Source organism: Cydia pomonella, chromosome 1, assembly GCF_033807575.1.
Source record: "Cydia pomonella isolate Wapato2018A chromosome 1, ilCydPomo1, whole genome shotgun sequence".
Lineage (NCBI taxonomy): Eukaryota > Metazoa > Arthropoda > Insecta > Lepidoptera > Tortricidae > Cydia > Cydia pomonella.
In genome coordinates this window covers 18,860,769-18,882,046 of record NC_084703.1, presented here as the reverse complement: position 1 = coordinate 18,882,046, position 21,278 = coordinate 18,860,769, and the positions used below count along the sequence as shown (strand labels likewise).

At 38.7% G+C, this 21,278-nt stretch overlaps 1 protein-coding gene across 1 annotated transcript; it reads left to right on the top strand.

The window, feature by feature from the left end:
- Window positions 1-729: 729 nt before the first annotated feature.
- On the top strand, window positions 730-8,598 carry LOC133517472 (uncharacterized). The gene has a single exon (XM_061850806.1). It carries the CDS (start codon window positions 1,821-1,823, stop codon window positions 4,965-4,967), a length of 3,147 nt encoding a protein of 1,048 aa, XP_061706790.1. The 5' UTR covers window positions 730-1,820; the 3' UTR covers window positions 4,968-8,598.
- Window positions 8,599-21,278: the final 12,680 nt, after the last annotated feature.

The window sequence follows — 21,278 nt, the reverse complement described above, 5'->3', positions numbered from 1 at the left end:
ACTTCGTAGTTTTTGTCTCATAAGCCTTTTTATTGTAACTTTACAAACGGTACAAAAATGTATCTTTGCAAATATTGCTCATTTAGTTTAATAGTTTAAAATAAAATGCATTTTTTTTTGTGCAATTTAATTTTACATGGTGCTGAAATAGTACATTGTGTATTAAGGGCGGTAAACAAGAATTTACGAACAAGTGTTAGTTTTAAACCCGAAGCCGAAAGCGAGGTCTTAATTAACACGAGTTCGTAATTCTTGTTCCACCCAACAGTCCCGACACACAATGTTTTACATCACACTTGTGAGGAAAAAACAAAATGTTAAGCTAAATATTTATTAAACACGGTGACATTTCAAGCGTTCGTTCCCCATATGGTCATTTTTGACAGGCGAGGCATCGAATGTACTGACCTATCTGGCTTCTAAAAGCCAACAAGTAATAGTAGCTAACTACTATTGAAAATTGTGTAAAAATATTTCTAACGGCTATTAAGTTAATCAAATTAAATATTAATCAATATAAACAAAAAAATCATTTGTAAACGTTAGTATTAAAAAAAACTAATTTATACCTTCTTGAAAACAAAAGAATTATGCCCATGGGAGAAATGAATTAAAAAAAAACTATTACCGCCCGTGGGCATAATGTAGCTGATTCCATCTCAGTATGCTGGCGTACAATAACACCGTTTACGAGCATGTGTCATGAAAATATATTAAGGTGATAACATATTACGATCATGCATAAGACGTAATTTTATTCCAAACATTGTTTATTTCGTGGAAAATAATAAATAAGAGGGAAGAACTTTTCCGACGCTTATAAACATTTCTCAGTGATTAGTAATGGTTTGAATTGAGGAACGTTTTATTTTCGCCAATTTATTTTAAATAATACGAGAATTACCTACGTAAGAACTAGACTTTAAATTTATAAATTTTCGTCGCAGGGCTCTGTCCGCCCGCATTGTAAGGGTGGGTGCTATCGCTATCCTACTCGGACGCAGCATCACCGGACATTTCGACCGGGCATTTCAATTTTGAGAAAGAGTAGGACCAGCCGCGTCCCCCGCACTCCGTACCCCCGTGTGTGCTATCTCACTCACTCCAAGGACACACAAAAGGACGAAGGAGCGATAACTTCATCACAGCGTGGCACTCTCACTCGCACGCACGCCTTGGTGGGGGACGACGTTGCGAATTGTTATTGAAGTCATGCCCCCGAAGGCGACTTCGGGAAGGCTGTCAGTTGCTACTAAACGTCCGCTCGCAACGTTCGTACCCAGGTGACCCGTGTGTCCTCCGCTCTGAGTGTCGGCAGCTTATGCACTACAAACTATATCGTCATGCATCTCCGGGTTTCAAACAAGTGCCAATTGTTATCTGTTTGTTAACTTTGTGATAAAACATTTAAAACTTTGTGAACTTTTCCTTACGTGTTAATAAATAATTTTAGACAAACTTTAATATATAACAGAACAAGTGCTACAAAGTAAAGTGTTATCGGAGTGCCACAGTCGTGAATTCGGACCGCTCGGTTGACAGTTTGTTTTGCCGGCGCCGAGCCAGGCGAGTGTTTACGCCGCGCACGTGGTACGCCGCCCGCCCGCGCGCGGAAATGCCGCGAAAAACTTTCTTCGTCAACACTGCCGTAGTATAAGTCGAGTTGAGACGAGGGGTGACGGGCCGCGACCATGACTTTTACCTGTAGCGCCTGATTGATGCAGTACGGACTTCATGTACGTCGAGACGAAGACTGTTGCTTTTTTATTATTTTTTTTTCGTTGGAGGAGACGGTGCTCTCCGCTGGGTTGATGATTTAAATGGCTAACAGCAGCGCAGTGTCGTCGACTTTACCGTCGAGGGATTATCATTGTGAAGTTTGTGACCTTTACCTGGACACTGTTGATTCTTTAAAGGTACATGTACAATACCACAAAGAAAATTTATACGCGAAGTGGAGTACGCAAAACTCACAAAATGATAGTGAAAACAACAACGGTACAAAAGTGAAGAACGAGACGACCGTGTCGGCTCCAGCCGACTCGAGCGACAATATGATCACGAAGCCGAGTCCGGAGTTCCAGCAGCGGGCCACGCCGGAGACCTCGGCCCAGTTCCCTCACCCAGCGACACCCCAGAGCTACCACAGCGCGCCTTCGCCCTACCAGAATCCGGATCAGACCAATTTTTCACCGGGACCACAGTTTGGTAACAATTACTCACATTCTGGGTTTCCTCAAGGCCAACATCCTGATCAAATAAATTGGGAACAGTCACAATACAACCAAGATTACCATAAACCTAATCGCTTCCACCCATACAACATGCAAGAAAGAGTTTCGCAAGTGTCATCTTCGAGTCCGCTGTATGGGCAGCCACTAAATCAGCCGACGCCGTCGCCGTCCCCAAACCAGTGTGATAAATGTGGCTTTGTGTGCGACTCCGCGGTGCAGCTCAACGAACACTGCAACTCCGCTCACGCGGGCTCCAGTGCTAACACCTCCTCCGCCTCCATGCCTTTTCAACAATTTCCACCGAAACAGTATAATAATGCCGGCTACCAGAACGATAACACAAAGGTCAAAGAAGAACACGAAGAATCGTCTGATATACTGGATTTGGATTCTCAGAAAGTTGTTTATCAAGGAAATGAAGGTGAGCAACCTAATTCTTCTTATGATCAAAGTGCTCCTCAAGGGCGTGAAGTGAACCCTCGTACTGTACCTATGATGCCATGGGAAACACAAAAGCTGTACAGCAATCCACAACTCAATGGAGACGTTTCTTTATTTAAAGATCAGAAAATGTTTGGTGATAAAACTTACGCAGCTGATACTAAAATGTTTCATCAAGAACAGAAATTCCCTTATGTTCAAGACAAATTTCTTGCTGTTCATCACGATCAAAAGCCATTTATGCACGTCGAGCAAAAAATATATCCCGGTGTACAAATGCCGCCACTGACCGATTATTCTGGCACCGTGGCTTCTTCCAATCCTGATATGAAGCCTCCGTATCGACCATATGACTCACCTGCGGCGCCGCAAATAACAAGTACACAACCAACAAACCCAGCATCCTCGGCCATGCCCTCAATGGGTGGAAAAGGAGCCAACTGGAAGTCGAATGAAGCACGGAGACCCAAAACCTACAACTGTACTGCTTGCAATAAATGGTTCACAAGCTCGGGTCATTTGAAACGACACTATAATACCACATTACATAAAAATGCAGTAAGATCTTCTGGCCAGCCCGATCCAGCTACCATGCCGATCTCTAATCATCACCACCCTAGCCGCGAAACGATACAAGCTCGTGCCGCGCAGCAGGCCGCCGACTCCAACACGCAGAGCCCCGTCCCCTCCGAGGACGGGCGCAGCGTGGACGACGCCGCGCTGCAGTCACCGTACGCTTCGCAAAGCTTCGACCGGTCTCATCGTGTCGCCTCCATGCAGTCCAAGTCGCCGTACACGCATCTTCAACAGGGTAATTTAGATAATAATTTCAGTAATAATCCATTAGCCAATCACCCTTTACAGCACCAGGCCGGTTCTCATCCGCTCAACATAGGTAGTCAACCACCTGGCATAGGTAATCCGGCAGACAATAATCATCAGGGTACAAAGGGAGTCCCTATTACTACATCAGGGAATCCCCCAAACGGGGAAGCAGGTCCCTCTGTTTCTCAAAATCACCATATGAGGGGCCTGCTATCAGTGTCAACCAGCAATATTTCAACTCCAGCTCTAACTCAGACTACGCCGGCGCTTACACCGCACACGCTGCCGCCGTTCAGTCATTTGGGTGTCAACCCGTACAACCCGAGGTCTACGGATCCTTTGGGGGGTTCGGTTCCGGACCCCACGCACACCCCATTATATTTGGGTCAGAATTTTCAGCAGACTATAGCGCCGAATTACCCAAACGGGATGGCCCCCCACGTTATGGATATGGCTATCAACAACCTGCCTATAGCCAATCCAGCTACTTTTGGTGAATCGTCACCTGAAACAGCTGACGTAATGGAACATGACGCATCGAACCAATCTGCCAGCGTGCGATTGCCGAGCTTCGCACAGCTGCAGACGCAGCGGTTCGGTGTGTACGTTTCCAACTATATAACATCGCCTAACGTGGGGGGTCAAGTTATTGCTGATGAGTCTTCCGCCGGTTACATTATAGTGGATCCGGTTCACGCTCCCTTGCAATATACGAATATCGAAATCGGTGGACAGAGTATGGATTATGAATATAGTTTAGCGCCCCGGCCAGTTAAAGAAGTCGTTTCGTATAATCCAGATAATTTAAAGATATATCCGTATGGGTACGCGGTAGGGGGGAAAACGATAAAACGAGAAGACGATTTTATACGCACAGACTCAAGTGAGCTTCAAATATTAAAAATAGAGGATATCATGGATTACGCAAATAAAGAAAACTATAGTACGCAAATGAAATCACCAGCTAGTCCTGAGAGTGCAAAAGCTGAGAATGAAAGTCGAAGTTCTCCATTAATTTCTTCAACGGTTCCAAATACTCCGCTGTCGGAGAGGAACCAGCTGAAGAAGAGCGCGCCCGTTACGGTGCACAAGTGCTACGAGTGTGACAAGTTGTTCAACAAGGCCTGCTATCTGACGCAGCACAATAAGACTTTCCACTCGGGAGCCAAGCCCTTCAAGTGCGACCGCTGCGGCAAGCGCTTCTCGGACGACGTCTCGTACGATTGCCACTACATGAAGCACACAGACAATAAACCCTTCAAGTGCAACGAGTGCCCTAAGTCCTTTAACCATAAAACTGATCTGCGCCGGCACATGTGCCTGCACTCCGGCTGCAAGCCCTTCGCTTGCGATCACTGCGGTAAAGGGTTTATAAGAAAGGATCACATGATAAAGCATTTTGACACTCATATTAAGAAAAATTTGCGCACCTCTTCCTCGCCGTCGTCTTCAACATCACCATCGTGAATGACTTGCGTAGATTCCCATCGTCCCTGACAGGGACAAAGTAAAGTTGTCGTGTAGACATATCATTTGAAATTTACAAAGTAGCAACTTTGCAATATATTTTAACTTTTGAAATAGGGTCGTAGATTATTAACGTTAGATCGGAACGTTTTGTTGTTTGTACCGTGGCGATGATTATGCGCCGCCCGGGCCCCGGGCAGCGCTGCGGGCCGCGGGCCGCGACGCGGGCGCAAACATCCAGTTCGCTGGCTCATTTTTTTGTTGTTCATTCAACCTAACCTTGTTTTCGGTGCAAGGTGACTTTACACGCCTGGGCGTCTGAGCTCTTAAATATGTAATTATATGATGGAATATTATTCCGCGCTAATAATTTAGCAAACCCGTAACCATATCAATTTTATACATATGAACATCGACAAATATCAAAGTTATTAGATAATTTTTCATTATGAGCGGACAATTTATATACTATATTCATTATACATTGTTTTACTAAGTATATACCAACGCATTATGCTACTTCGACGTTTCTTGGTTGTTATGTTAATAAGAACGTACATTGCGTTTTGTACACAAGTTATAATATTTTTTGTAAATATATTGGGACTTATTTGCCAGACATGATCATAGACTTATTAATTATAAGAGATGACTTTCTTTTGTTTAGGTTTTATAAATAAACGTGTAACCAAACATGGTATTATTAAGTAGAACATTATCAACATCGACAAGTCAATAAAGATCACAATCCAGTGAGTGCGAAGCGCAGGCGCGGCGCGTCGTGTAGCGAACACGCGCCGCGCGCAGCGCCCTCGCGATCTTCGCATCGTTCTTGTTCTAGTTAAAAAAATTGTAATATTGACTTGTAGAAATATTTTCCGGTGCTTCCTATTATTATTTTTCTGTTAAAATTTGTTTAAATGTTAAGCTAGTTAACTACTTTGTTTAAATTTCGGAATGTTTTACGTAAAACAAATTTATGTCCGATTTAAGTTACCAATTTGTTATTTGAACGAATTTAGTTTACAAACATTCCTGTTTCGTTAGTGGTAGGAAAGTAGTCTTCCTGAACGTTGCCAAATTATTACCGCCAACTGTCTGTTGCGAAACGATTTAATTTTTATAACTTCTAGCTTAATAATATCTAATGAAATTCTCTAGCAATAATTTAAGTAATAATAATGTAAATGTTTTTTTGTATAGTATTAAATAAAATTATCGCGAGTATCGGTAAATGTACTTAAAAGAATATCAAATGAAATCTTTGTACATAATTGTGAGAAAACTGTTTGATTAATCAACAAATTAGAACATATCAAGGCCGACATGTGCGGATGAGTCAAAGTACCTTGCTCGTCCGCCCTTGTACTTCTGCAGCGCGCCCTCGCGCTCCGCACTGACGCGGCGCGCGACGCGCGGCACCGCGCGGCAACCCGACGCCGGCCCGTGCCGGTCCGCGCCGGCTCGCACGGCCACCGGGGTACGTTGACACACTCGCTGTTCAATCCATATCATTGGTCTATTAGCAGAACACCTACAAAATATTTGTTTACCTTCGACTAAATGTGCAATATGAACATTACGATGGAATTAATTTTGATAATGTTTGTATTTGAATGTTGATTATATTGCAGAAGTATTTTTATACAAATAGAATAGCACTTACGATATTAATCTACCTCATCAGTGACTATATCTATTGAAGAGCCGATGTAATCATAATTAACTACTTATACGTTGTTGTTTCGTTCAATAGAAAAAGCAATATCTGTTCATCATACAATTTTGGACCCAGTTGGCCTACCTCCTAGATACGAATAAATTTTTAACATATTTTTTACAATATAGTAGTTAAGTGGTGACTATACCTAACTATAATGCGGCAGTCGCTTGTGCCCGTTTCCGGTTCCGGTGTCGGACGTGAAACGCGACACGCGACGCGCTACGTGGCGCGCCAGGCGCTCGCGCTAAGGTATACCAAGTACCTACACAAAGTACTAAATTTGTAAACATACGTACAAACTGTTTTAAGCAGAATAAACAATAAAGTATAAGTTAATATTGTTGAGAAAAAATTTGTATAACAGAAGTTTTCTTCATAGCAATAATAAAACAAAATGAAACAATTATGAAACTTAACTACCTCATGTAACGAGTAATAGGATTAAAGTGGCGGTGTTGTGAGGGCACTCTGTCGGCCTGCCGCAGCCGCCGCTCGCCGCTGAAACCGATTACCTCAACTTGCCTTCTGTTCTTGTACACTAGTAAATGTTAGCAGCGCGGGCGAGCGCGGTGGCGGCGAGCGCCGCGAGGGTGTCCGCGGGCAGATAAATATATATTTTAGTAGACGTGGTTATCTTTCATACCGTTTAAAGCACACACTTAGAAATAACAGTTTAATTTTCACTAATGTAAATATTAAATAATGATAAATTTGTTATTTATCATATTCTATTATCGTATCCATCGATAGACTTATTTTGAAATAAGTTTAACGTAGTGATTACAAGTTTATAACAATAGTTCTTAAGTATAACGGAGAGACGTAAGTTTTATGTGATGATTATGTTTGTGTATAACGATTAATTTAAATATCAGTTACCAGGTGATTTCTGTTACATTGAGTTGAGTAAAATTGGGAAAGTTATATACTGTAAGATGTTGTTTTCTTTGAATTGTTCCCTTGTCCAATCATGTCGATACGTCTGTAGCAGAGACAGATAAGGAGTGATGTTGAATTGGTTTTCTAATCAAAGGAAATTTGTTTACAATAAGCGTAGCGCAAATTTTACTGGTGTCGCTAGGGGAGGGTCAGTCGTTCGTTGCCAGCGGCCCGCATTCTGCCGCACGCAGCCGCGCGCTGTTGCCGCACGCTGATCTTTGCCTAGACACTTCATAGACCTAAGTTTTACTATAGCTACCTTAGATTAAGGCGACAGATCTGTTAACACCGCTATGGCGAAAGTTTACTTAAATTTCACTGCTTTGCGTTACGATTTGTTCACCAGTTTGTACTCAACGATTGCTAAAATATAGTGTATACCATTCTACATTATGTGATACTTGCCTTGGTAGCATACATCTTAATTACGTGAGTTAAGTATGTACTGAGAACAAATCGAATTGAATTTATCATGCGAACATGTATCTTTCCCGCTCCGCGATTTGTTCTTTTTTTTAGGTATCGCAGTGAGAGTTGAGCGTCCAGAACCCCTAGTGTAAATTTATTCGACATCGTGACGTGACGTAGGCTTTTGCGTTAAGTCTAATTTTGTATAGGATTTAGAAACTGACGTTTTGGAAATTCAAAATCCCATACAAAATGAGACTTGACTCAAGCGCGTACGTCACGTTTCGCTATCGATAAAATTTACACTAGGGGTACAGTATTTGAACCGTTTCAAATGTGTCCGAAGACAAGACACTACGAACCTCAAGTCTCGCAGCGCTACCGGTACTGTGTATATTGTTTTGTATTTATAATTTTATATTCCCAAGACCCGGAGTCTACTGTACCTGAGGACTTACTCTCTCAAGTATGTATTGTATAGTAACCCTAAATTACCTACTCGTTACCTGTAGCTTTAGTGGTTGTTTCAGATCTGTCAGTAAATATAAATTTAATGTGAAATTGTTGTTTTATTTATCTGTACCTTGCTGCTATTGGCGAATGCACTGCTATGCATAATATCATATTGTGGATCAATCTTAACAGAGGCGGGAGTCGCTCACAACGAGTTTAAGAGCTGAGACCAACAGTAGGCTTGCCACGACTGCCTTAGAAGTGTCATACTGACGATAACTATTCGCTATCGTCTGCGAAACATACATTCTATACGTCTCGCTCGCACTAACATGCGAGTACGAGTATGATGCATAGAAAGTAAGTTACGCATACCCTAGCGAATATGTCAGCGTCAAACTGGTGGTATCCGTACAGGTCAAGTATATTACTGGTCAAATACAGCATGCAGTTTAGGAAGACAGGGCCCAAATGTAGGTATGTGCCTACAAGATGTTTAGTCCTAATTGGGCAGTGAGGGAAAATCAAAAACTAGATAGTTTGTTATTTGTTACTTGGAACAGTTTTTTTTGTACGAACATTTTCTGAGTGCATCACGATTATCACGAGGCACTGTTTTGATATACAAAATTACAAATAAAGTTTTCTGATGTGGTTCCGTAAAACAAATAGAACTAACTCATATAATTTCTGATTGTCCTCACACTTCCGTACTCGGAAAACATCCTTTATTATAAAATCATATAGGTCTAAATTCCTGATAATGAGTCAGCATATTTAGATATAGTGGTCTACCACACACAAAAATTGCTTAAATAAAATAGTTATGCTATAGAAAAACTTGCATCTTGGGTACCTTCATGTGTACAGTCGGCTTCATATAGATAGTGACGGCCAAAGTGGCTAAATACAGAGTGACTCAGGAGACTTGACCAGGATCAACGCTGAGCATTCAGTAAATTATAAGCAACTGTTCTGTACCAGTATTAGTGAGATAAACATTTTTTCTCTAGTGACAGAAAAAAAATACGGTATGCATGGACACCCTACAATACTGATTCTCTTTGCTTTACCCATGACAAGTGTTAATTTTAATCAGTCTAGTTACTTTTGGAAAGTCGTACCTCTCACTAAATTATGTTTTTTTTTCTTCATGATCACAGTGCTGTCATAATGGTCAAAGAGGTTATATCTTTATTAATTAGATGTTGTATGGTGACCATGTAAATAAATGAATTTGCCCTTACCAAAATAGTTACGATTTTTTAATGAAATACTCATACTCAATTATTTATAAAGCCAATTTACATGTCAAAATATAATTAGAATTATAGTTAAAAGTAACAATTGAGATTAAAAATAAAAGATTAATTACAATCAAGTTCAAAATTACAATTAAAAATAAAAACAAATCCAATTTATGTGTTAAAACAAAATTATAATGACCTACTGTTAAAATCAAAATTGAGATCAAAAATTAAATTAAAATCAAGTTCAAAACCAAAATTTAAATAAACAAAATGTATGATGGTAACCGATCCATTAACATTTATTCGTACTAAGTATGTAGGGTAGGTCCTGCTCACGTCTGTCTCGTATCTCGGACCACAACTTTGTTACTATAGAAATAAGGATGTGTTTTGGAATATTTGGCCACTTTGGCCGTCACCATCTGTTTGATGCTGACTGTACTTATTACTCTGTAAGTTTATGTCAAATCGTCTGAAATATTAAGGTGTATTCGGATACTTCCGATTGCTTCGGAATATCGGCGAAAATCATCCCTAATTCCGTTAAATTACAGTTAACTTTCGGACAACTTTGCGAATCTTAAGTATACGGAAATACCCGAATACCTACACTTCAAGTAAGTAAGGAAGGTAATTACGCCAATAGAACATCCCAGGGCTATTCGGCATGAGATAAGAGTAGGTACTTTTTAATATAGCTGACTGCTCGACGAGAATCATCAATCTGCTCTTTAGAGATTAGGGGGGCCTGGATTGAATCTGGAGTGGCTGAAAATTGAAGTAAGTATAATAAATAGTACTGCGAGTAAGTATTCTACCAACCGCACGAAGTCGCCTTTTCATACAAACGTAGTCCTCATTTTCCTCTCAGGATATGAACATTATTGAAAATATTTTTGCCCACTTTTGATTTTTTCTATTGTTTAATTATTATAAGAGTTACGAGCATTTAATAATTTGTATGAAATTGCTCCTAATTTTCAGAATAAAATAATGTCAAACGACCCCTACGTTTACGTTACGTACGTCATAGATATGTATGATTAATATATGTCAAATTATGAATAGGATAGGTCTCAGGCGGGCAACCCCATATTGCCCGCCGAGTGGATGTGCTACAATGGAAAAAACCGCATACATATCTACATCGACGGTTTTCGGTACACAGGTACTTAAGACTAAAACATTTATGAATATATGTTCCATAATGTCAATATCCAGAGAGGCAATGAAGACGTTTGTATGGAGTAAAGCCGTCCCTTTTCCTCTTAATAACGACTAAATGACACCTTTCATGTCGATCTTACGATGTTGTACGTCCTAGTACAGTCAGATGCAAATGTACATGACCCCTCTACAGTCAATTTTATATTATTCATTCTAAATGCTGCTTAATATACAATTTCAATTATTCAGCAGATTCCCGGTAACTGAGACTAATTTTATAGATCCTTAAACCATTAACACTATCAATTAGTCACATACTTGCACATCGTGTAACGTGTAGCGTTTATACAGTTGACCATACAGTTGATACAAACTTAAATATGAAGTATTGTACGTAAAATAATAATAAGTACTGGAAATCTAAGTAGTTCTGTTCACCCGAACAAAAGATTTCAACGCGGCATCGGAGTTCAGCCGGCCTAGCCAAGGTGACGACAACGACAACGAAATGCTTTGTGTCTCTCTATCACTCTTCCATATTAGTACGACAGTGACAGTTGCGTTACGGTCGCTACGGAGCGTAAAGCGATTTGCACGTGGGCTACGCCACCTGGACGAAAGGCGGACAGTTAGGGTTTTATCGTAGTACATATATAGGTATCTCGCACATGTTAGCGGCGGCATTCCATATTTATTTCCGTTTAAATTGATCTCAATTAGATTTTATTTAAACATTACTGGTATATCTTACAATGTATACTACCCTAGTCCGTCAGTAAACTCAATAAGGCTTGTGTTGTAGGTGCTAGACGATGATATATATGTATAATAGATAGCTATAAATAAATACTTAACCCTTTAACGGGCAAACTTCGATTTTATATGACAAAAATGACCATCCTATAACAATGATTTTAAACTTCATTTCAAAATTACAGAGTTGAGTTTTCCGTAAGTTCTGATACTCGTCTGACCGTTAAAGGTTTACTCAAGAACAAATAAATGCTCTGACCTGGATTCGAACCCAGGACCTCCTGCTTCGTAGTCAGGGTCACTACAGGGTCAGGGTGACTAGGACTAGACTAAGAGGCCGTTAAACGTATGTTGTTACGTTACGAGCGAGATGGCCTGCTTTTTAAGTGGTACCTATCAAAATAAGACATTTGTAGGTAATATTAATAACTGGTAGTGGTAAGTAGATAATGTCGTGATAACTACTGGAAAAGCAAAAAGTTTTAATATTTTAAATTAGAATTGTTTTTAATAGTAGGATCCACAGTTCTTTAATGATCAGAAAAATAGTACATTATTGCAGGGGCCGGGAAATAGCAATTCGTGGGTGATATTCGGATTTTGTCGGAAGCTAAGTCCAACAAAAAGACGGTGGAATGGATTGGAATTGATATTCCTGTAAGGCAATTTACAATACAATACAATACTCCCACACAGTTTATATTTCATGTACAGAAACATAAGGTAACAATTAGTGTTTTTTCTTAACATGCGAGGAAATAAGATAAACTGATCAATTATTTAAGCATCACTCGAATCGAATCTTCATATAAAAAACGTCAAAAGCAATTTCTTACCTTAATTACAAGGCTCTACTTTTTAAAGTCGAAGGCACAAATACTGCCATGTTCATTCATAAAAAGTTGTTAAATATATAATGCCAAGCATGATGGAGAAAAGTAATATGTATTTGTTTAGTAAATAAAGATAGAGAGATAGATAAAGTTATTGATCAGTGTGTTATTAAAATATTAAGAAAGCCTTAATTAATCTACTATCTTATTAGTGTTCATTTCATTGCTAAAATATTGACTACATGTACTAACAGCAACATTAATTAGCCGGATACACACAGCGAGCATACGCGCGAGGCAACTTCCTCACGCACAATACGGCCAGTGTAGACGTGCCTCGGCCGAGGCAGTGCACTCGGGCGAGGAAAACGCGCGCGCCGCCTCGCCCGAGTTACTTATCCCTAAAAAAACCGGACAAGTGCGTGAATATTTCAACTGTCTAGCTATCATGGTTCATGAGATACAGCCTGGTGACAGACGGACGGACGGACGGACAGCGGAGTCTTAGTAATAGGGTCCCGTTTTACCCTTTGGGTCGGAACCCTAAAAATCAGCTCTTCAGAAGGTCTTAACTTAAGAAGAGTTCTTTGTTTGTGTAGTTTAATTTGTTGAGAACTCATAGGTCACTTACTCGTAACTCGTATGGATATAGGTAATTAAGCCATAGTTTTTTTAGCTATATTACATTTTTGTATCTGGAAAATCCTTTGTTTTAATGTTAATCAAGTTTATAAACAAATTATTGGATTGATTTATCGGGTGTTCCTATTGAATGTACAGTTTAAATAACAAAATATATAATCCATGGGGTCGAAATTGCTCAAGTCAAATATGTAGGTACAGCTATTTCATAGATATTATGACGTGAAATTTTGATGAATTCTATCTAAACATGACATGATTTGACACAACCTCATCTCTTTTCAAATATTTAGGCGTTACTATTTTACAATTACTAGTAGTATTCGTAGCATGTGGTTTATGGTAGTTCTAGTCCACCTATAGAGAAACGACGATGAAAACATAAGTGTAACTATTAAGTGTAAGTGAGGCGGTGAATCGCAGCGCCGAGCGGCGCCCGCGCCGCCGCCGGCCGCGCTCGCTGGCACGATGACCTACACCGGTTTCGCTTTCGTTCGAAGGTCACTCTGAATCACGGTCGAGCCATAAGGCTGACGCAAACGCCTTCCGATATCAATATTTGAATATTTTTTTTAGATATTTCACCCCTTTTCATTCAAAATTACGATATGACTCTGAACATGACTGCGTATTTCACTATTCAAAACCTTATTATTGTAACCACCAAAATAACAATTATCGTTTAATAATATACGATAGGTACCTATGTATATGTCGGCGGCCGATCGTAAGATCACACAGATCGTGATATTCCTATGCATAGGTATCGTAAAGCGTGAAAATCTTTGTCTATGGTTCCCTGAGTCGACGGAGCCACACTCATACCTATAAAAATATATTTATAAAGTTTTGCCTTCACCAAAACATAAAAATGCCTATCATTTTATTACCAGTAGTATCGGCTAAGTACGAGGGTAAGCATAAAAATATCATAATTAATCTACCCTCCATTCTAGCGACTGACGATGATGATCTTAATCGAATAATCATACAATTATAAATGTTGACATATACAGCCCAATGAAGAATATTCTACTATATGCTTGTTATATACTTAAGTATTTATATGTTGATTTTTTTATCTGGAGAAGTTATTAAAAGCACAATTGTCTTCGATTCCCAGACGAAGTAAGTAATTCTTAGAAAATCTTTAAATGCAGAATTACTGACTTTTAAAAATAACATAAAGTCTTCTTTCAGCAAAATATCATATCTACGATATTTAAGGTACTAAACCTTGATTGTCCATAGTCTTGGGACGCCCTGTATGTATATATATAATTTCTCGATTTTTTTCTTTTTTTTAATTGATTCACTGGTGTCAAAAACATGACTGTGATTACGAGTATGTATTATATTTAACAGCAAAAGAATTGAAACTGGCACAAAGCCCTAATAATATTTATTCGTCATGATTTTGAACTCATATCGCCGCGGTGCGAGATTCGTATCCTCGAGAAGATAACTCTAGTAATTTATTTGGAATTCAATTAGTTTCCGGTCTCACACGGCTTTGGTTGTTGATAACATAAATTACACCGACTGAGTCGGCCGGAGGCTTTGATGCGGTCGAGTGTTCTTGAAATTTTGTTCTCGAAACTAATACCAATATCGTAATTCTGAGATCTGCCTATAAAAACTGGCTAGCTGACGTTAAAATTAAACTCCGACGACTGTACCCACGCCAGAACCCGAAGAATATTATTAATATCAATGGTTTTATATACGTGAATTACACTTGAATTATTAGGAAACTATTAAAATGTAGTAGCGCAGGGGGCTAATGCCTTTTAATGATTTCAAGAGTGATATAGGTATTTCAATTCGCATTGTCTGGTATCGAACCACTGAAAAATTCCTGAAAAGCTCTAATAGTGGGTTGTAGGTTGGTTATAAGTTTTAGCAAAATAATAATAGTAATTTGTGCAAAGAGCAAAATTGTTTTGGCTGCGAGCGCTAATTTTGAGTCTCGCAAGCAAAAGATTCTAGAATTTTGAGTGTAGCGACTTACACTAAGGTACAGATTGCAAAAATCTTTGGTCTGCTGTGGCAACTATACATCTCAGCTGAGAGATCAATTCAGGTGAGATCATAGTTATTATATTATCATCATTATCCTTTAGGTATTATATATTAACTTAAAATAAATTACGGATTGCCTCAGGAACATAAATATGTAGTTTTACATAAAAATAGTATTTGCGACTACTTGAAAATTTTGACCTTTAATTGTGCTTTAATTTACATTGCGCCTAGAATTTACTGAACTACAAAAATAACTTTGTTTCGCATACATTTGTATAGGAAACAAACGAATTAATTTTGCGTGCGAATCCTCCACCATGCTCCTAACTTTTAAGGATGCCTCGCATAGCTAGGCAGCGTTAATCAAATAGTTAACTTCGTTAATCGCTAATCCGTTACAAAAAATGCTAACTTCGTTAAACGTTAAAATCGCTAATCCGTTACAAAAAATGTTAACTTCGTTAAACGTTAAAGCGTTACATTTCAGATGGTCTAACGGTTAGTGTGTTAACACGTTAAAATTGCAGTTATTAAGTAGATAGTGATCTACTTATAAAAGTGGAAGCTAAACAAAACCCTGCCAACATCGTGTCTGACCACGCTCAGTCTAGGGTTCCGGACTACAGAACCCTAAAAGGCCGTGAATAATTGGGATGAGTAATTTAATTTAATTAGGAATTAAGTATCTACCTTTCTATTGCCCATATATGCAAGAGTGATACAGAGACAGATCCTCCTATCGCGAAAATCGAAATTTCGATTTTCGCAATAGGCCGCAGAGTATAATGTGAACATTCCCCTTCATGAACACTACCTATATTTTATCTCCCGTACTAGATACAAAATTAGCATACCGAATTTTTGTCTATAGGTACTCCATATTGAAATTGGAATGGGAATATGGTTTTAAGTTGTACAGTAATATATTCTCTCACCCTTTCTGTATAAATATACATACACTACATATGCGCAAACTATCACGGAAAGTATACAAAATCGAAATAGTACGTTCGTCACTCTAAGCGCCAGCGCTGCGTAGGTAGTGAAACAAGCGAACAATCTTAATATAATATAATATAATAATAATTCAGCCTATATACGTCCCACTGCTGGGCACAGGCCTCCTCTCATGAGCGAGAGGGCTCGGGCTATAGTCCCCACGCTAGCCCAATGCGGATTGGGGACTTCACATACACCTTTGAATTTCTTCGCAGATGTATGCAGGTTTCCTCGCGATGTTTTCCTTCACCGATAGGAATCTTATGAATCAAATTTCTTCGCAGTTTTCTTTTCACACACACACGCCAGCACGACATATTTCGTTTCACTCACGATATACGGCACGCGCCGCACTCGTCCATCGGCCAAAACTTATCAGAACTAGATTTTCGCGGCGCGAAGAGATGCAAAAACGATTAACGAACTTAGGAAAATTTTACGGTAGTTAACGGGGCCGTTAACACTTTTTGAATTAATTTAAAAGGAAATGTTAACTTCGTTAGACAACTATTAACGGATTAACGAGTTAATGCCTAGGTATGGTGTCTGGGAAGGGTTTGTCACTATGAAAAGTGTCTGACAACCTTAGAATCATTTTATAGTTCCCTCAGTAACATATATAAAATTTAGCTTTTATACTATGACTTTACTGAGCCATCATTTTGGACACCTTTATTACCTGATAGTTGCCAAGTCAACCACGACCCAGGTTTCGTAATCAGGGATCGTTCTTACCTATTAAGGGGCCATTTATAGAAAAAACTTTCAGCTATTATACTATGACGTAAGTCTGGTAGTCATGGGCTCTTGGGCTAACAAGGCATGTCTTGGGCAAATCTTAGGCATAGGTATCATGAAATTGCGGCGTTTCACTATATGCCTAGGAAATTTATAATCTGGCGGATTTTACGATCGACTGACTGCATTAATAATATAACATTGTTTAGGCCGCGATAAATTTGTTAATGGCTTAAAAATGTGGACGTTTTCCGTCTACAAATGTATATCCTCGTCTTTTTTTTCTGTTTCATTATGAATCGAGTCCGAGTGCGGCCGATGGATGTAAACGACCCATCGTACTTGAGAGACATGAGGTCAGTGTCGCCGCACACTGACGCCATTATGTTAAAAAATAATGAATTTTAAGTTTAGGCTAAGTATAGTAGTGGGTAGTTAGATATGATATCACACCAATAACAAAAGTAACTGGTTTATTTTTATGTACTTACTTGCTTTGGCCGCGGTTCTCCATGCGGGGGACTCTGTCTGTGTCATATTCCCTCTCTTCCCCAGGGGAGATAGATAATGGTCTCCAAATCGGTGTAACATCCGTATTTTAGCCGTAATAAGTTAACAGAGGTACGGTAGCGTCTATGATATGGATGCATGTATGTATGGACTAATTTAGATACATTTCGTTTTGAGGCCTGAGAGCAGTTGTAAAAACTGTTAGTTTTATTTAATGCTGTGGTTCAAGAATAACATACCATTGGCAGTATTGAGATGTTATTCTATCTTTCACCATACACATAGGTAGATATGAATTATCTGTCGCACCACTGGCTATGCACTGATATACTTCAAACTACTAGTATTATGTACTGATGTGTCCGTGAGATCTGTCTGAAATATATGTCAGCCGCGGAAATCTGTATGAATATCCTTAGCTTTATGTATGTATATGAAACATAGTATCGTAACGTCAACATTAATCTGCCATTATTATTAGTTCCGTGAAGTGGTAGGAGTAGGAACAAATTATTAAATTAGATTAGTAATTAGGTAATGTCCATTATCGTGCCTCCTACAGGCATTCGGCCATTTTAGGTCGGCTTTTGACCGCTCGTGCAATTCATATACTAGCTGTCTACTGAAGCTCGGCCTTCGACGTCACATTGCGTGCTGCGATGGGACGATCCAGGACTTGTATTGCAGTCCCTCGAAACTCACCTTTGTACGTTGGACCTGCAGATCAGCGGTTCTCTTTTAGTATTCACTCTTCCGCGATCCGATCTTTGCCTTACTTACATTTCGGCCTTCTGCCTAATAGGTTTAACCACCAGGTTATAGCGTGTAGTGGAGGGTTGAAACTTTTTGCAGTGATATTGCACCCAGTGGCACAGTAAAGAAACCTTATGAATATGAGCACGCCTTTCGACTGGTAAAGTCTCAAATTAGAAATAGATACGGACACAGATATGAGTTTTATGTATCAAAATTAACTTAATATATTGGATTCTGTCATAATAACAACTCCTGCTTATATTTATCAATATATTGCCGAGTAATCACGGCCGGTAAATAAATACTACATCCTATGGGAAATTGTGTTGATTGCGTTGTGTTGTGTTACAATTTATAGCGTCACTTATGCTAATGAAATGTGTATTGGTGAGTTATAACTATTTTCTTCTAATCAACCATGTACAAACGAGGCAGGTGAACACTAATATATAGTAACAGCAAAACACTTTTACATAACTTTTTATTTTTAACATTAGCTTTGTTTTTTACAAGCAAACCTTTGTCGACTCAGTTGGGAGATATTTCACGTCAAACTTTTAAAAAGTTTTTGCATATTGATCATATAATATCAAAAATCAGGAGCCTCACAGAGACTAGCCAAAATTAGGGCAGGTATTACAAAATACGAAGACAAATGTAACTAACTGCTTAAAATTTACCAAATAAATCGCCATGTATTAAGTAGGTACCTATATATAGGTACATACCTACATACAAAGAGAACAATCAAGCATAGTCTATCAAATAATCACCCCAACAATTTACTCCCTAGGTCAAGTTATTGTTTAAAAATAGACGACAAATGAAATACCTATGTACTTACATTTCATTATATCCTATGAACTAAGATCTAACTAAGCAATTTCGTCCAAAGCGGCAAGACGTCAAATTTAAGTATACTTACCAACTTACCTACAAATTAAAACAATGCAAGTTTCGAGTGGTCAAGTATCGTGTAAATAAAAATGATTTGATTCGGAAGGAAAAAACGAGCATTACGAGTGATGGTGACTGGCCTTGCCATTCCAAGGAGGTTGCAAGGGGAAGCGTTCCTTGACCCATATTGAGCTCCGAGTGCTGCGACTGCTTAAGTATTTGCAATGCTGTGCCGGTTCATTGCTTTATAATTCTAAACTATCTAGTTGTTACTGTAAATACATGTATGCGATGTATGCAGATAAGTTAAGTACACATAAAAAAAAAACCAACACTTTCACCACCAAACTTCTTTGTATGATAACCATGCTACCTATACTCATACTCTTGTATGTATGTGGAATGCTTTCGTCGAATAGTCAATTTTATCTCAAAAATGTATAAATAAAAGGTAAGTAATAGCATACATTGCCAATCCGGGATTAACTAATAAGCAAAGTAGGTAAGCACTAGCTTAGGGCACTACATCTAAGGGAACACCAAAATCGTACGCACGTCGCGCGTCGCTTGTGTTGGTATATAGGTAGTGCCAATTAAGATTACTTAATTAATTTTCGTCACATTGCCTGTTACAAAAAATAAAACTACACAAGATTACTTGTACGCAGTTTTAGCGTTAAAAAAACGTAGTTAAAGTCACCATATGTACCTACAAGATGTTTTTTTAAGAAGTGGCGTAGGCATACCATATCAGTGGCGATGAGGCAATTAACATCTCTATCCTTGAATCTCAGACAACCTTAGGGCATAGCGAGTTATGCATAAAGAATCAAACGCTAAATTGGAGCTTGGACAAAAACTGGTCGGTTCACTTCTGCCGATGACGTCAGCCGGTCGCAACTCGCCTGCTTCCGACCAACACAATGGCCAACAGAAATCGACAGTCTAACTGTAACTAGGACTGGAGGAGATCCTACTATCCCTACTAAATGTAAGTAAGGAAATATTGCAAAACTGTAAGCACTAATTCTACGCAGTAAAGTCGCGGAAAAAAAACTAGTACTTACTGTAAGTAGACATGATACTTTAGTAAAAGAACCGGGCAAGTGAGAGTCTGACTCGCGCACGAAGGGTTCCGTACCATTATAAACCGTACGTATTAGTATGTATATATGGGCAATAGTTGCCTGAAAATAAATTATATTTGATATTTATTTATTTAATTATTTATAAAAACTGCAAAAAAAATATGTTTGTTGTATGGGAGCCCCCCTTAAATATTTATTTTATTCTGTATTTAGTATTAGTTGTTATAGCGGCAACAGGAATACATCATCTGTGAAAATTTCAACTGTCTAGCTATCACGGTTCATGAGATACAGCATGGTGACAGTAATAGGGTCCCGTTTGACCCTTTGGGTACGGAACCCTAAAAATGAATAAGTGTTTTTATAAGTATTAGGTACGTAAAGAGACCCACCAACACTACTGCTAGGCATTATCTCATTACACGATTATTTAATATTATTAGATAACACTGAAAAAAAGCATTCACCGCTAGGGATCTCATGTTATTGTTACTGTGAAAAGGTACGAAATGCTAATATAATGCTTTCTTTTATATTTTTGTAGACAGTCAACCGTTGGTTTGCATAAAATTGTTTCTCATTTCTATTATTTCTAACAAGTGGGTAATCGTGTGAAACGGCTGAGAGTCACTTATTAAGTAGGTAGTTAAAGATTTTGATCAACTTAAATATGTTAGTTAAGTACGTTTAGTAGTCGGTGTAAGTTAACACGAAAGTGGAGGACCCGCGTGAAATCACCTTTCCATACAAACGTAGTCCCCATTTTTCTCTCTGGATATTAACACTATTGAAGACACAATTTATTGTATATCAACCACAGCTATGCCCCTACGTTTGATTCTTTCGAATTTTTAATTATTATACAAGTTAGAAGCATTTGTATAAAATCTGTTTTTCGCTCATAATTTTAATAGTTCGCTCATAGTTATGGTTAATAGTGTTGATACACATCAAATTATGTAAAAATATTTTCCAAAATGTCAATATCCAGAGAGGAAAACGGGGACTACGTTTGTATGAAGAATCGGTCGTCCTCTTAAGAAGTAAATTTTGATAGTTGTGAATTGACCCATATATTTACATTTTGACTAGCCTGAATGTCATGTAGGTATATAAGGATCAAATCATAA

Bases quoted from the DNA above. Each gene is read 5' to 3' on its own strand.
- LOC133517472 (XM_061850806.1), top strand. From the start codon at position 1,821: ATGGCTAACAGCAGCGCAGTGTCGTCGACTTTACCGTCGAGGGATTAT.